The sequence below is a fragment of the Gossypium hirsutum genome, chromosome D10, assembly GCF_007990345.1.
Source record: "Gossypium hirsutum isolate 1008001.06 chromosome D10, Gossypium_hirsutum_v2.1, whole genome shotgun sequence".
Taxonomy (NCBI): domain Eukaryota; kingdom Viridiplantae; phylum Streptophyta; class Magnoliopsida; order Malvales; family Malvaceae; genus Gossypium; species Gossypium hirsutum.
Window position 1 is genome coordinate 65,748,866 of NC_053446.1, and position 12,992 is coordinate 65,761,857.

General features: G+C 32.3%; 2 protein-coding genes across 2 annotated transcripts; both read left to right on the forward strand.

Annotated features, from left to right (window-relative positions):
- The first annotated feature begins 4,996 nt into the window (after window positions 1–4,996).
- LOC107935435 (uncharacterized) lies at window positions 4,997–6,527 on the forward strand. Its single transcript, XM_041103691.1, has 2 exons — window positions 4,997–5,213; window positions 5,811–6,527. Exons 1-2 carry the CDS (start codon window positions 5,120–5,122, stop codon window positions 6,329–6,331), a joined length of 615 nt encoding a protein of 204 aa, XP_040959625.1. The 5' UTR covers window positions 4,997–5,119; the 3' UTR covers window positions 6,332–6,527.
- A 4,439-nt stretch (window positions 6,528–10,966) lies between these two features.
- On the forward strand, window positions 10,967–12,235 carry LOC107935434 (F-box protein CPR1). Its single transcript, XM_041102066.1, has one exon. It carries the CDS (start codon window positions 11,027–11,029, stop codon window positions 12,233–12,235), a length of 1,209 nt encoding a protein of 402 aa, XP_040958000.1. The 5' UTR covers window positions 10,967–11,026.
- Window positions 12,236–12,992: the final 757 nt, after the last annotated feature.

Here is a 12,992-nt window from a genome sequence, read left to right on the forward strand (position 1 = left end):
TAGGTAGAATGTACATTATGAGTGTTTACATGGTTTTGTTTGACCGCATTGAACTTAGAGAAATAAGTTGGGTATCTACCATGAATTCCTCGACTATTGGGCTTTAAAACCTATCCCCTTGAAAAATAAAGAACCATTTTCCTACTTAACCCTTTGGTTAGTGGATCAGCTAGGTTCCTTTCAAACCTCATGTGCTCCAAAGCAAGTACTCTATTCTCCCATGAAGAAATCTCTGCAAGTAGATTTTTAAGGCACTCGGCCTCTTGCTTGACTCATTCAAGAGTTATAAACTTTGATTCCATCGTGGAGCGAGCAATACACGTTTTTTAAGCAAACTTCCAAGATATAGCTGCTCCAACCAATGTAAAGACATACCCACTTATAAAGCTAACTTTATCAGTTACCCAATTTGCATCACAACATCCCTTTAAGACTGTAGGGTATCTGAAAAGTTCCAAATTCCAACTTTTAAATTATTGTTCTTTAATTTCAATCAAGACTATTTGGGGAAAGGTCAACCATGATAATTAACATAGTAAATTGCAGACCATGACACTCCCCCATTTACTATGTTGATGCCTTCATCGACATGAAGACACACTTTTAGTAACCTTGTTGCATCGAGTTGACATTTTAGTTGCAAGTCTATCTTGGGCCTTCAAAACCCATGGTTATGATTCATTCAACGTGCAGTGGATATAAACTCAAACTAGGTCTTATCTCAATCATTGGTGTAGTGTTTTCTATGCCCATTCCTCCATTGAACAATCAGACTCAATGCCACAACACATAATGATCAAGTTACAACCTTGAGGAACCCTTAATGGTATAACCCTTTGTCGACTAAATATTACCATATCTTTGATACTAAAAAAATTCCCTCTGGATGTGACACCAATCGCACTCTTGTGGCATATCGTTAGATGCATCCCTCTGGACGTGGTTTATGGAAACCATCCCTTGCAACACCAACACAAAAAGTTCTCAACTTGGGAAATTTAGACACATTGGCCATTCCCAACTTAGGCCCTCTCGACCCCTCCATCGTCACCCTATTGCGTGTGGCCATCTTGGCTAATCGCAACATATATAGCACCACCGGACCAGGTTGATCTCAATCTTAATTTTAGATTCTAAGCTTATTCATGCAAACTCATAAGTTGACTAAACAAGACATCCCCCACTAGTTTTCTTATTCAAGCTCTCGAAGTCGATAATCTTCCAGTTTACTTTAGTTAAAAACTTAGTGATGCTTGAACTAGCTCCACAAATCTCATGTATTAGTAGCTTATCATGGATAAATGCATCGTAAGCCCTATCCCAAACACAAGGATCCAACGATTTGCTCATGGTCCTCCGACCAACCCAACTTCAAGGGACCTCCGACTAACTCAAACTCAAGGGTCCTCGGACCCATTCAAACTCAAGGGACCTTTAATCCATCTCAACTCAATTTCGTTAGGCCTTCCAAGCCCATCTTGATTGCAATGGCCTACTAGCCAACACAGATGGAGGTTGCAACCACCCCAACACTATTTAGGCACACTTTTGTACTACTCAGGTGCATTCAAATTGATTGCTTGTAGGAGCCTTTATTGGTCCCAGTAGCAAGAAATGGAAACGATTATGTTTAAACAGTAGTATAATTTGCTTCTAAATTGTTCGAAATATACTACTGCAAAATAAAACTGTTAGTGTTGATAGAAAACAAGCTGAGTGTAAATAAATAAAGCAATCACTGTGTCGTGGAAGAGCCACTACATTAGAAGAAAATTTGCCCCGATCATTGTAATTGTGTAATGGACTTCGCCTCCTAAGATTAACACAGTACTTCAATATTTGTACACCCGAATAAAGAAGATGGAACACAAGTGGTATTGCTCTTCTTGAAAGGAATTGAAACCAAAAAAAAAAAACAAAATAAGTCGGTTGAAACTTTGATCGGAAATTAAACTGGAAGAAAATTGGCAAAACTACACTAGGTTCAATTTCCAAAAAAGATTGGAGGGGTCACAGGTGGTCTCGTTTAAAACCCAATTTCCCCTCGTGTAATTTCGCAGAGCACCAAAATTTAGAGAACAAAGAGAATTCATTTTTCTCTTGTTGTGTTCAGTGTAAAATGAGGAGACTGACTTCTTATTTATAAAGGTTTCTAAAAGGCAAAATGGTAAAATAGCAGTGTCAATTTTAAAAAATAGCAAAGGATTTTCCTCAACCAAAAATATTTTAAAAATATTTTCTGCAGCAATCAGATTTTCCGTAATTGAAAATATTCTGAATGTATATATTGCGATTACCAACACTTGTAAACTGCAACCTCCATACATAAATAGATGAACAATTTTATTATCTTTGCAATCTTCATGTAAATCATTTTCTAAGTTAGTTTATAAATTTTTTTTTTAAGAAATATATCTTTGCAAATTTGTCAAATGGTTTAGTGAAAGTGACCGAAAACTATCTAAATATACGAAAGATACAATTGTAATGTTAGCTATATGAAGGAATCTGATGACATCATGTCTAAATATATGAAAGATACAACGATCCTCTGAGAAGTTGCATCTTGAATCGGCTGTGCCTTGGAAAGCTAATCAAAGGACACCATAATTCATAAATCTGCAGCTAGAACTCCAAGCAACTAAAAACAAGCCAAAACTGAAATACCATAATTAAAGTAACGAAATGTTTTAAAAGTCAGAACACAATTCTCCAAACCTACAAACCAGGAAAAGGCTAACATCTCATACATATAATCTAAACAATAACAACGAGTTTAAGAAGCTCACAAGTAACTATAGTCCATATAAACTGCATATAAAGAGAAAAATACTCAGTACGTCTTACACATTTATGTTCTAGTTCCCTATCCATCATCATATTTAGCACCTATTTGATGAATAGCTCTCTTCATATTCAGTATTTATTTGATACATCTCCAACTAGTTGACATATTATATAATCCTCATGCTCTTGTATTCCATTGATTGGAACTGAGGTCTCAACATAAGCAAAAAAAGGAGATGAACTCTCGATGATGATCCAGTTAAGTATTGATCCCAAGCACCTTAAGCTCTTGGGTGGAGGGGTCAAACAATTCACCATTTTCCAAAACCCCAATAGGTTGACAACTTCAGGAATAGATTCAACTCTAAATTAATTTGTTTAGTCCATACTCCTCCATTCATAACCCATAAATCAAAAGATTTGTCAATTCCTTTCCTTGTGTAAGCAATTATACCAAGCAAAATAAGAGAAAAAATATTTTATTATGATAAACTTGAATTATTAATTAATTTATTTAAGTCTCAAAATTTATTATTTTAGCATTTTTAATTTTTTTATATTCTTTAGATTTTTTAATTTTTTAAAAATTTATAATTTTTTAAAAATATAAAATTTAGAATTTTCATAAATATATTTTTTCTTTTTGTAATTTTTGTCAAGAGAGGCCAATTTGCTCCTTTTAAAAAATATAAGGACCAAATGTGTATTTATACCAATCTATTATTTGAGTTATTTGAATTGTAAAATTTAACTCGACTTGAACTCAAAATTAGAATTATTTATTCGAGTTGACTCAAAAAAATCAAAAAACTCGATTTGATTAATTCGAAATTTGAAATTTTTTTTTATTTTTTAGAGTCAAAACGAGTCTTGCTCACCCCTAACCACATTAGACATTCTTAAAATATAAGTCCCACATTGAACATTTTATAAAAATACATGTATTATAATAAAATACATATCAATAATTTAAGTACCGCATTAAAATATTTTTAAAGTACAAATAACACATTAGTTATTTTACGAAAGTCTAGAGGCCAAATGTGACATAATTTCTTTGAATAGTTATTAAGTTTTATTGGTGTTCTCCTACCAATGATCATATTTTTAATATTTATTTGTATAAAAATTAAACTTCACTGATTTTCTTAAAAAACTAATTTATCTTCTTTTTGCCAGTAAATATGGGACTGGTTAGAGATCAAAAGGTAAATATTATGTTTTAGCTTATTAATCCTTCTTGATATGGATAAACCAGCAAATAAGGAAATTTGCCTAAAATGTATCAAATGCTTACCTTTTATGCTTCGTTGCTTCATGGTTAAGGTTTGAACCATAGATAACACCTACCAACTCCCATTTTGCTTTCTTGTTTATTCTTAGTCAATTACAAAAGAAAATCAAAAGAGGAAGATGCAGAGGCCAAGATTTGAATTGCCAGAAGCTTTGGTTATGGAAATTCTGTCAAAGCTTCCAGTTAAATCCCTTAACCATGAAATTAATCTTTTATCAAAAATACCACGAATACGCAAACTGCTTAAAAGCTTCCGAAATAAAAAACAACGTTTTGAAATTTAATAACAATTTGTTAATGAATAATGTTTTGGAAGCGGACTATACGATTTGAAATTAACATAAGATAATGGAAAAAAATGGTTAAATAGAAAAGAGAATTTAGTGACGACATATTTATCGAAAAGCAAAGCACTATCATGTGATATTGTCAGATTTGGCCATAACGTTTAGGCCGGGTTTGGGGTGTTACACCACATAGGCTACTTCGTTGACCTGTTGTTTCACCGACGATCAACTCTTGTATCCTGTGAAAATTAGGTTGATTTCTAAAAAAATTGTAATGTTGAGGGTGTCAGTAAAAAAAGAAGGTTAAGGGCTCAAACCCAAAAGCCCATAAGCATTGAGGGTATTTTTAACAATTATGTCAAATAATTTTAATGATCCTAAACTTTTAAAATTTAAAAATAGAGAGACTAAATTTTTAAAAATAAAAAATTAGGGATTAAATTTTAAATATAAAAAAGTATATAAATATTGAGCATATTGCATACTTTAAATTTATTCTTTTAAAAAATGGGGATAAAAGTCAAAAGGTATATATTAGATTATATTTAATCTTAATCCTTCTTCACAAGGATACAAATGCGCAAATAAGGAAATTTCCTAAATTGCGTATAATTATTATAATGTATCAAATGCTTACCTTTTATGTTTGCTTCATGGTTAAGGTTTGGACCATAGATGACACCTACCAACTCCCATTTTGCTTGCTTATTCATTCCTCTTAGTCAATTACAAAGAAAATCAAACGAGGAAGATGCAGAGGCCAAGATTTGAATTGCCAGAAGCTTTGGTTATGGGAATTCTGTCAAAGCTTCCAGTTAAATCCCTTACTCGCTTCAACTGTGTTTGTAAGTATTGGTGTTCTTCTTTTCAAACTCCTCATTTCATTTCCAATAATTATCACAACCACCTTGAAAACAACAACCTTAATCTACTTCTTAGTCGCTGTGATGGTAACACCTTCCAACTTTATTTCTCTCAACTTTCAAATGAAAAATATCAAAATTGTATAGTAAAACAAAACATTCACTTGCCCTTTTTTAAGAATGATCTCCCCTCTGTTTATGGTGCTTGTCATGGATTATTGTGTTTACTTGATCCTTCAAAGGATAAGGCTGCCATTTGGAACCCATCAACCAGAGAGTTTAAAATCCTTCCACCATCTTCCATCCAACGCCCTCCATATTTTTCCCCATTCGAAGAAACCTACCTTACTTTAGATGACGTTGCTTTTAACCACGCTGCTTTTGGGTTTGATTCTAAAACTGATGACTACAAAGTCATACGATTTGTTACTCTTACTTTTGTTAATAGTGAAGAAGAATATCCACATCCTCATTTTATGTACCAAGTTGAGTTGTATTCTCTTAGAAGTAATTCCTGGAAGGAAATTCCATGTCCTGATTATAAACCAACTGAAACAACTTTGGGAAATAATTATGTAGACGGAATTTGCTATTGGAAAACAGAGACAGGGGCATATCTTGATTTTAGAGGTCTAATTCTTTCATTTGACATGGGGAATCAGAAGTTCTCAATTTTACCTATCCCAGAATTCGTTGGGTCTTTCCCAGAATACTATGTTGATCTATTGGTGTTTAATGGATCACTTGGTGCTATTGTTTACCCATCGGAAAGAATTGACACGTCTTTTGATTTATGGGTTACAAGTGAAGGAGTGTGGACTAAGCAATTCAATATCAAATCCATTTCTGGAGTTGTACACCCATTGGGATTTGGAAAAAATGGTGACTTGTTTCTTAGAGACAAAAATGATGAAGTACTCCTATTTGACGCCTCGACCGAAGAGCTTAAGGAGCTTGAGATTAATACTTATCTAGATCATTTTCGGTTCGCCATCTCCCTTCATGCTTATTTAGAGAGCCTAGTTCGTATCAATGGAATACAAGAGGTTGAGAAATATGTAATACGTCAACCAACGAGAAATGCATCAAATGAATACTGAATATGAAGAAGGATATGCATGAAATGGATGTTGAAAATGAAGATGGATGGAGAGGGAGAACATAAATGTGTAAGATGTAATAGGAATTTTTAGTTGTGAGCTTCTTAATATTGCTATTATTATTTGGATTATATGTTTTGAGATGTTAGCCATTGCCTGGTTTGTGGTTTGTGGATTTGGAGAATTGTTCAGTTTATGTTTGTGTTTAGTTGCTTAGATATCCATACGATTTCTTCCGTAGTTTGAAAATATAATCCTCGAAAGTGGTGAAATGAATATAAACTGAAAATGCACACAATATTACCCTTCAATCTATAATCCTAAATCTTTTTAGGCCCTAAATCTTAATTTAACCCTTTCTCTAAAATCGTAAATTTAGTTCGACGAACAAAACCAAACCCATAAGCCTTGTTTTACTATTATTGTTCATTAATTTTGTTTGATTTTTAACATTAAATTTATTTAATTAATCAACACTAATTAAAGTTAAAATATTATTAAAAAGATATGATTAGTGTTAGAAAGTGTATGATGTTAATTAGAATTATGTAAGGTTTTAAACATTATCCCAAAGGTTATTGAAAGAAGTTTAAATTTAACTAGTTGATTGGGAATTTGTCGGATAGCAATTCAGATAGATAGAGGGATTAAACTGAATTTTTATATTTTAAGGTCAAAATTCTTGATACAAATCGGAGAGAAATCCAATCATGAACCTCTAAATATTGCGAGTTTTGTTTATTTTACTTAATAAATGAAACCAAAATCCAACGTTTTTATTCTGCTAATACCACCAATCATCAGAACGAACACTAGAGAGCATTAGATATTAAAATAAAATAAATATTTTTAAAAAATTTGAAAAAATAATATGGACGGCCTAAAATGGGCTTGAGTTAATCTTTCGCAAATATATAATACTAGTTTAATGTAAGCATTAAAATAATGTTAAGAGGACTATATAAAATATTCAATAAAGAATAAATATATAAATTATTAAATATTAAAATAGTATAATATAAATATTTTTAAAAAATTAAAAAAAATATGGATGGGCCTAAATGGGCTTGGATTATTCTTTGGAATATATGGGTGGGTTTGGACAAGTATAAAGTATGTTAATATCATATTTAGGCCCAACCCACGATTACCTCTAGCCCAAACCTAGATTGATTTATACTTTTATAATGTATTTTTATTTTATTTTTATATATTATATAATTTATATCACATAAACTTGAATATTTAATTATACAATACTATACAAATATTAAAAAATATTCTGAGAAAATTTGATATAATACTTAGAACTACACATAACTCCTCCTTAACCTTTAAAAAAAAGGATAAACCCATCTAAAGTATTAAATATTAGACTAAAAATAACATGGGCAGGAAAAATGAGTTTAGGTTTGTCATTATAAATTTGGATAGGTTTTGGTAAAATTTTAGGTTTACTGAGTCGGATCGTATTTGGACAAACATAAACTATATTAATTCATATATAAACTCAATCCAACCTAATTCACGAACACCTCTTCGTTGGTTCGATTAATATATTTTATGCTTGTTCATACTTACGTTTTTATGAGAATAAAGTATTTTTACATCGAGATAACCTTGTAACATTTTTGTTGATAAAAATAAGTCTCCCCAAATTGTAGTAGCAAAATTGCAACAATAGAATTGCAATAGCAATAGCACACAGTGCTTCCTCTTTTTCACAAAATCTAAACTAGTTGTGGTAACAAGTATGCTAGTATCAAGTGCCACATGATCTTCTTCAGGTTTCTTCGGTCTATAACAGAATGAAAATGTGTGTTCATCCATGTGAAACTACTCCCCTTATCACAATACTTTAAACAAGTTTGATTTTTTTTTTGAGAGAAATCATTTTGCTTATTTTTAAAATTGACAGGGACCAAACGTGTATTTACACCAATCTATTATTCAATTTGTAAAATATAACTCGACTTGAACTCAAAACTCAAATTACTTATTCAGGTTGGCTAAAAAACTAAATAACTTGATTCAATTAACTCGAAATTTAAAATTTTTTAAAAATTTTTTGGGTCAAATTGAGTTTTACTTTCCCCTAATTATGGTACTAGCTATTCCAACACAATCTACAACAAGTCAATATCATTATTTCTCCTATTGCTCTCTATTCTTCCCTTGCCATCCATGTTTCACTCAAACACTGATCTCTGTTGATCTTCAAAATGAATCTGTATTTAACTAAAAATAACTTTAATCGATTAAGTTAGTTTTAGTTTGACTAAATATAGATCTTACAAGTTAAGAAATTTACTTTTCTTTTAACTTTCAAAAATTGAGTAAAAAAAATAATTTCAAAAACAAAAAGACTTTGGATGTAAATTGCATTGGCTTTGTGGCTCAATGCACAAGTCACAAGACCGTCTAAACTTAATTTTTCCTGCTTATAAACAAGAATTTCAAAATCTTTCTTTAACAATGTGAGATTTGTATAATTTTTAAAATGCATAAGCATTAAGGTTACAATTGACAATTGACATGTCAATAAAATCTTGAGGCTAAGATTTTACAAAAAAAAAAAATTATTAAAAAAAATTCGAATATTAAACATTTACTTTATAAAAGAAATGTGTGAATTAATTAATTGATTTAAATTTAATTATATTATTGAATCAATAGTCGTAAAGATTTGATTATGATGAATTATTATCCACTATTTCTTCATCGTTTTCCCTGTGAAGTCGCTTGATATGATGACTGCAGAAAAGGAGAGTAGAAATGATATTGAACCCTTCAACAATTGAGAACCAACAAGAAATCGAATAAGGAAAAGCTATATCAAACCTAATATATAACTTATATTAAAGAATGACTTCATAATAATAATAGGCAAGCACTTAGAATTGTTTATAATTAATGAAGACGAAAGGTTTATAATCCCATAACCCAAAGAAACCAAGTGATTAGCACAATAGAATAAAAGGACCATAATGCCATTCATATGAAAATATTTGTCCAAGGAATTTCACAAAGAGGCCGGACTGAAATTAAACTGTAATTAGCACAATAGAATGCCATTCATGATTAAAATATTTGTCAGAGGAAAGCTCCAAGAAATTTGTTCTTTATCTTTTTTAGTCTTTCTTATTTATTTAGTTTGTACCCAAAAGCTGATCCAAAAGGGGGCCAAACGTCAGCCCACGAAATTTAGAAAACGGGTTTGGGAGTCGGTTACATACGATGAAGGATTAGCACCCTCGTAACACCCAAAATTTGTATCTAGTTGATTAGTTAATGTCTTAATGTCGAAAATTTAAAACTTTAAAGAAATTTAAAATACGATCCTTAGAAAACTCGAATGACATGGATTAAGATATAAGAGGATATTTGACTATTTGGTCCAACGAGAAATCGAAACCCAGCATATTAGGGCACGTTTCCTCGAATTTCCAAACGTAAAACATTACCTTATTTTAAAATTTTTGAAAGGATATTTGGCTATTTGGTTGAACGAGAAAATCGAAACCCAGCACATTAGGGCACGCTATCTCGAATTCCCAAATGCAAAATATTGCTTTTATTATTTTTTTAGAAAAATCATCATCTCGGGAAAACAACGTATCATATCCAACGCATTAGGAAACAACGTATTGGATTCCCGATACTGAGCCTTTTATCATTTTTTTTAAAAGAGTAATCTCGATTATTTGGATCCAACGAATAAAATTGGAACCCAATACGTTAGGGCTCAATTCTCTCGAAAATTCCAAATATCGGGTGTCGCTTTTATTTTGAAATTTTCATTTTTTGATAAATCCGAGCAAGAATGGAAGCAAAATAATGATAATGACGATAATGTGAGTAAAATAATATAAGCAAAATAATAAAATGAGGAAATAATAATAATAATAATAATAATTATATAATATTAATGGTATAATAATAGTAATAATAATGTTAAAATGATTGATTTAATAATAATAATAAACTAAAATACAAAACAGAGACTAAATTGAATTAAAAAATGAAATTCGGGGTCAAATCGCAAATAAATAAAAGGGAAGGGATCGTTCTGAACACGCGCGAGACATGAAGGGACTAAAAAGGCAATTTGTCCTTCTTTAAAACAACGTAGTTTCAGAAGGAATTAAATTGAAAACGCAATAAATTTCTGGGTAAAATTTAAAAAATTAAAAGAACCTAATTTAAAAGGCATTAAAAAGCGGAAGGGTTAAAGGCGCAATTAGCCCTTCCGTCAAAAACACGCGAATCCCACGGTCGGACGGGTTGGGTCGCGGGTTGATGCGCGGGTCTCCCCTACTAAAACGGCATCCTTTCATGTTTAATATAAATATTAAAAATAAACTAAAAAAAACAGTTTCATCATTTTTTTTAAAAACAGAAAGAAAACTCTATTTTTTTCTCTCTCAGGCCCCAAATCCGGCCATGGTCGGGCCTAGGATTCCGGCGAGCCTCCGCCGTAGTGCCACCGTGCGTGGCGGCCGAAGGCTCAAAATTGGACCTTTTTGGTCCCTTTGTGAAGCCTATGGCCTATAATTATTATAACCTATCAAATGCTTACCTTTTATGCTTCTTTGGCCTGGTTAAGGTTTGGACCATAGATGACACCTACGAACTCCCATTTTGCTTGCTTATTCATTCCTCTTACTCAATTACAAAGAAAATCAAAATAGCAAGATGCAGAGGCCAAGGTTTGAATTGCCAGAAGCTTTGGTTATGGAAATTCTGTCAAAGCTTCCAGTTAAATCCCTTACTCGCTTCAACTGTGTTTGTAAGTATTGGTGTTCTTCTTTTCAAACTCCTCATTTCATTTCCAATAATTATCAGAACAACCTTGAAAACAACAACCTTAATCTACTGCTTAGTCGCTGTGATGGTAACACCTTCCAACGTTATTTCTCTCAACTTTCAAATGAAAAATATCAAAATTATATAGTAAAACAAAACATTCACTTGCCCTTTTTTAGGAATGATCTCCCCTCTGTTTATGGTGCTTGTCATGGATTATTGTGTTTACTTGATCCTTTAAAGGATAAGGCTGCCATTTGGAACCCATCAACCAGAGAGTTTAAAATCCTTCCACCATCTTCAATCCAACGCCCTCCATATTTTTCCCCATTCGAAGAAACCTACCTTACTTTAGATGACGTTTCTTTTAACGACGCTGCTTTGGGTTTTGATTCTAAAACTGATGACTACAAAGTCATACGATTTGTTACTCTTACTTTTGTTAACACTGAAGAACAATATCCACATCCTCATTTTATGTACCAAGTTGAGTTGTATTCTCTTAGAAGTAATTCCTGGCAGGAAATTCCATGTCCTGATTATAAACCAACTGAAACACCTTTGGGAAATAATTATGTAGACGGAATTTGCTATTGGAAAACAGGGACAGGGGCATATCTTGATTTTAGAGGACTAATTCTTTCATTTGACATGGGGAATGAGAAGTTCTCAATTTTACCTATCCCAGAATTCGTTGGGTCTTTCCCAGAATACCATGTTGATTTATTGGTGTTTAATGGATCACTTGGTGCTATTGTTTACCCAAGGGAAAGAATTGACACGTCTTTTGATTTATGGGTTACAAATGAAGGAGTGTGGACTAAACAATTCAATATTAAATCCATTTCTGGAGTTGTACACCCATTGGGATTTGGAAAAAATGGTGACTTGTTTCTTAGAGACACAAATGATGAAGTACTCCTATTTGACGCCTCCACCCAAGAGCTTAAGGAGCTTCAGATTAATACTTATCTAGATCATTTTCGGTTCGACATCTCCCTTCATGCTTATTTAGAGAGCCTGGTTCATATCAATGGAATACAAGAGATTGAGAAACATGTAATACGTCAACCAGCGAGAGATGCATCAAATGAATAGTAAATATGAAGAAGGATATGCATGAAATGGATACTGAATATGAAGAGGGATGCGGAGCTAGAACATATATGTGTAAGATGTAATAGGAATTTTTTGTTGTGAGCTTCTTAATATGGCTATTATTGTTTGGGTTATATGTTTGAGATGTTAACTATTTCCTGGTTTCTGTATTTGGAGAATTGTTCAATTTATGTTTGGTTTTTGTTGGTTAGATATCTATAAGATTGCTTAGATGTTGATATTGTTTTCTGCGGAAAAAATTGCAAGTCGAAGAGGATTTGATGTTTAAGGTTGTCATTAACTAATTAAAATAATTGCTGTAAGTGGCATAATTTTTATAACTTAATCCAAAACAGGTGTCACCTGATGGTTAAGATTCTTAAACAGATGAAGATCCGATGAACACCACAACACGAGCACCGAATCAGCCACGAATCCATGTTGCCATGACCCCATTTCGTTCGATTGAGTGAGATTATGGTACCATTTTCAAGTTACCTTGTGTTACAAGCCTGTGTGTTAATTGCTTTAACTACTATAAAATTCAATCTGCATTCACTTTCAAAAGAAAATCCTCTCTATTCTGAATGATGGTTTGAGTTTTGCCATCCCTAAATAGTAAGGATGATACCTTAAAGATCAAATATGATGTGAGAAAACTAGCTACACTTGGATTTCATTTCTCACTCCAGCATACGAGTTTGCAAAATAGCACAGAGACAGTCTGGATTGCTAAGCTTTTTCTCTATTATAGCGC